This window comes from Mytilus edulis, chromosome 14 (genome assembly GCF_963676685.1).
Source record: "Mytilus edulis chromosome 14, xbMytEdul2.2, whole genome shotgun sequence".
Taxonomy (NCBI): domain Eukaryota; kingdom Metazoa; phylum Mollusca; class Bivalvia; order Mytilida; family Mytilidae; genus Mytilus; species Mytilus edulis.
Genome location: NC_092357.1, coordinates 62,149,672 through 62,151,720, shown reverse-complemented (window position 1 = coordinate 62,151,720; position 2,049 = coordinate 62,149,672). Strand labels below are relative to the sequence as shown.

The following is a 2,049-nucleotide window of genomic DNA, read 5'->3' as shown; positions in this document are numbered from 1 at the left end:
TTGTGTTGCTCCAAAAAATATAGATGAAAAAGTTCTGGATTTATCTCTTCTCTGTTTAATACTGAATAATTGTTCGAATTTGATGCCGAATGAGAAAGAAGCTGTTCAAAACATTCGCGAAATAAAGAACGATTATGTCAGCCATAAATCAAGCTGTAGATTGTCTGATTCAGACTTTCTGAGTTTATGGCAAAAGGCCGAAATTTATATTAATCATCTAGATAGTACGAAAATCTATTTACACCAGCGAGAAAATCTGTTAAAAGGACCTATTGATGAATCGTTGATGCAGCAGTATTTTGTGCAATGCTTAGACACAATATCTGAGGTGAGGCTTACACTTATTTCCTTTATATATGATTTACATATTTCATTTGTACAACGCCATCCTATTTCACATTTGAAAAAATATAAAGCAATACTGGCAAGGTAGAGTACAAAACTGCTTACTGACATTATCTGTATATATATATATATATATCCCGGAATCGCCGATTCAGGAGAAAAAAACAAGGTTGTATGAACTCTACAAACACAGTAGTCAATTTGTCTTCAGTAGCTTTGTCGGAGACCGAAACTAAGGTACTGTCAAAAGGTCTTAATTTTTGTCCCACGCCGGGCAAAATAGATTCCATACTTTTGGAAGATGACCTAGACAAGCTAGCAAGATCCCTCAGAATCAAGGAAAATTTTTCTAAGGACAACACAAAAAGTTCCACTGATAGTGACACAAGTGATCTCGACTCAGATGACAACCAAGAAGATGTCGATATTCCCAGATTCAGGAAAAAAAGTTCATGGATTCCTAAACCCAGTAAATGTGCTACTTTAGAACATATTATTGACAAAATTAAATCCGACGTAACACATCTGTCCACTGCTACTTCCCAAACATTCAACAATTTATCTTCTGAAGAAAACGAAGCTGTGCGTTTACTTAAAAACAGAGACGACATTATAATAAAATCAGCAGATAAAGGGAGCGCTGTTGTCGTCATGGACAGATGTGACTACATTCAAGAGGCAGAACGTCAACTCTATGATGAGAGATTTTATAAGAAATTAGACTCTGACCCCACCCTTCAATATAACAAAGAGATCACCACAAACCTGAAAAACATGTGTGAACAGGGACATATTGATGAAACCACATTTAATTATCTAAAACCTGAAAAATCAAAGCCGGGGCGTTTTTATCTTTTGCCCAAAATACATAAAGTCAATAATCCAGGTAGACCAATTGTTTCCGCCAATGACCACCCTACAGAGAAAATATCAGAATTTATTGACTTTCATCTCAGACCACATGTAGAAAATTTACCATCATATATACAAGACACAACACATTATATTAACAAAATGGAATCTTTGAACCCTCTCCCACCTGAAATGATCCTTGTCTCGCTTGATGTTACCTCCCTCTATACTAACATCCCCCATGATGATGGTATTGAAGCCTGTAGGGAAGTCTGGAACTCTCGTACCACCTTACATTCACCAACTGAATGTCTCATCCAGCTCCTTACTTTGGTATTAAAATGCAATAACTTCACATTCAATGGTGAACACTTTCTCCAAGTCAATGGAACAGCAATGGGAACAAAGATGGCCCCGTCTTATGCCAATATTTTTATGGGGAAATTAGAACAGAGAATTCTAAATTCTTTTCTTTATCAACCCCTCTCTTAGTTCCGATTTATTGACGATATTGACATGAAGTGGGATAATACTGAACAAGAACTAAATTTGTTTATTCAACATGCCAACGATGCCCATCCCTCAATAAAATTCACATATGAAATCTCTGACTCTAAGATCACATTTCTTGACACTACAACACAAGTGAGGGATGGAAACATATTTGCAGATTTGTATTGCAAGCCCACAGACAAACATCAATATCTGTCTCCTTTAAGTTGTCACCCTAAACATTGCACCAAGAGCATTCCCTACAGCCAGGCCATACGAGTAAAAAGAATTTGCTCCACCAACGATGTTGCCAAAAAACGACTACAAGAACTTCGCGGTCACCTAAAACATCGGGGTTAC

The 2,049-nt window shown here is 36.9% G+C and overlaps 1 protein-coding gene across 1 annotated transcript; it reads left to right on the top strand.

The window, feature by feature from the left end:
• Window positions 1–519: 519 nt before the first annotated feature.
• Window positions 520–1,689, top strand: LOC139504375 (uncharacterized). The gene has a single exon (XM_071294451.1). It carries the CDS (start codon window positions 520–522, stop codon window positions 1,687–1,689), a length of 1,170 nt encoding a protein of 389 aa, XP_071150552.1.
• The last annotated feature ends 360 nt before the right edge of the window (window positions 1,690–2,049 follow it).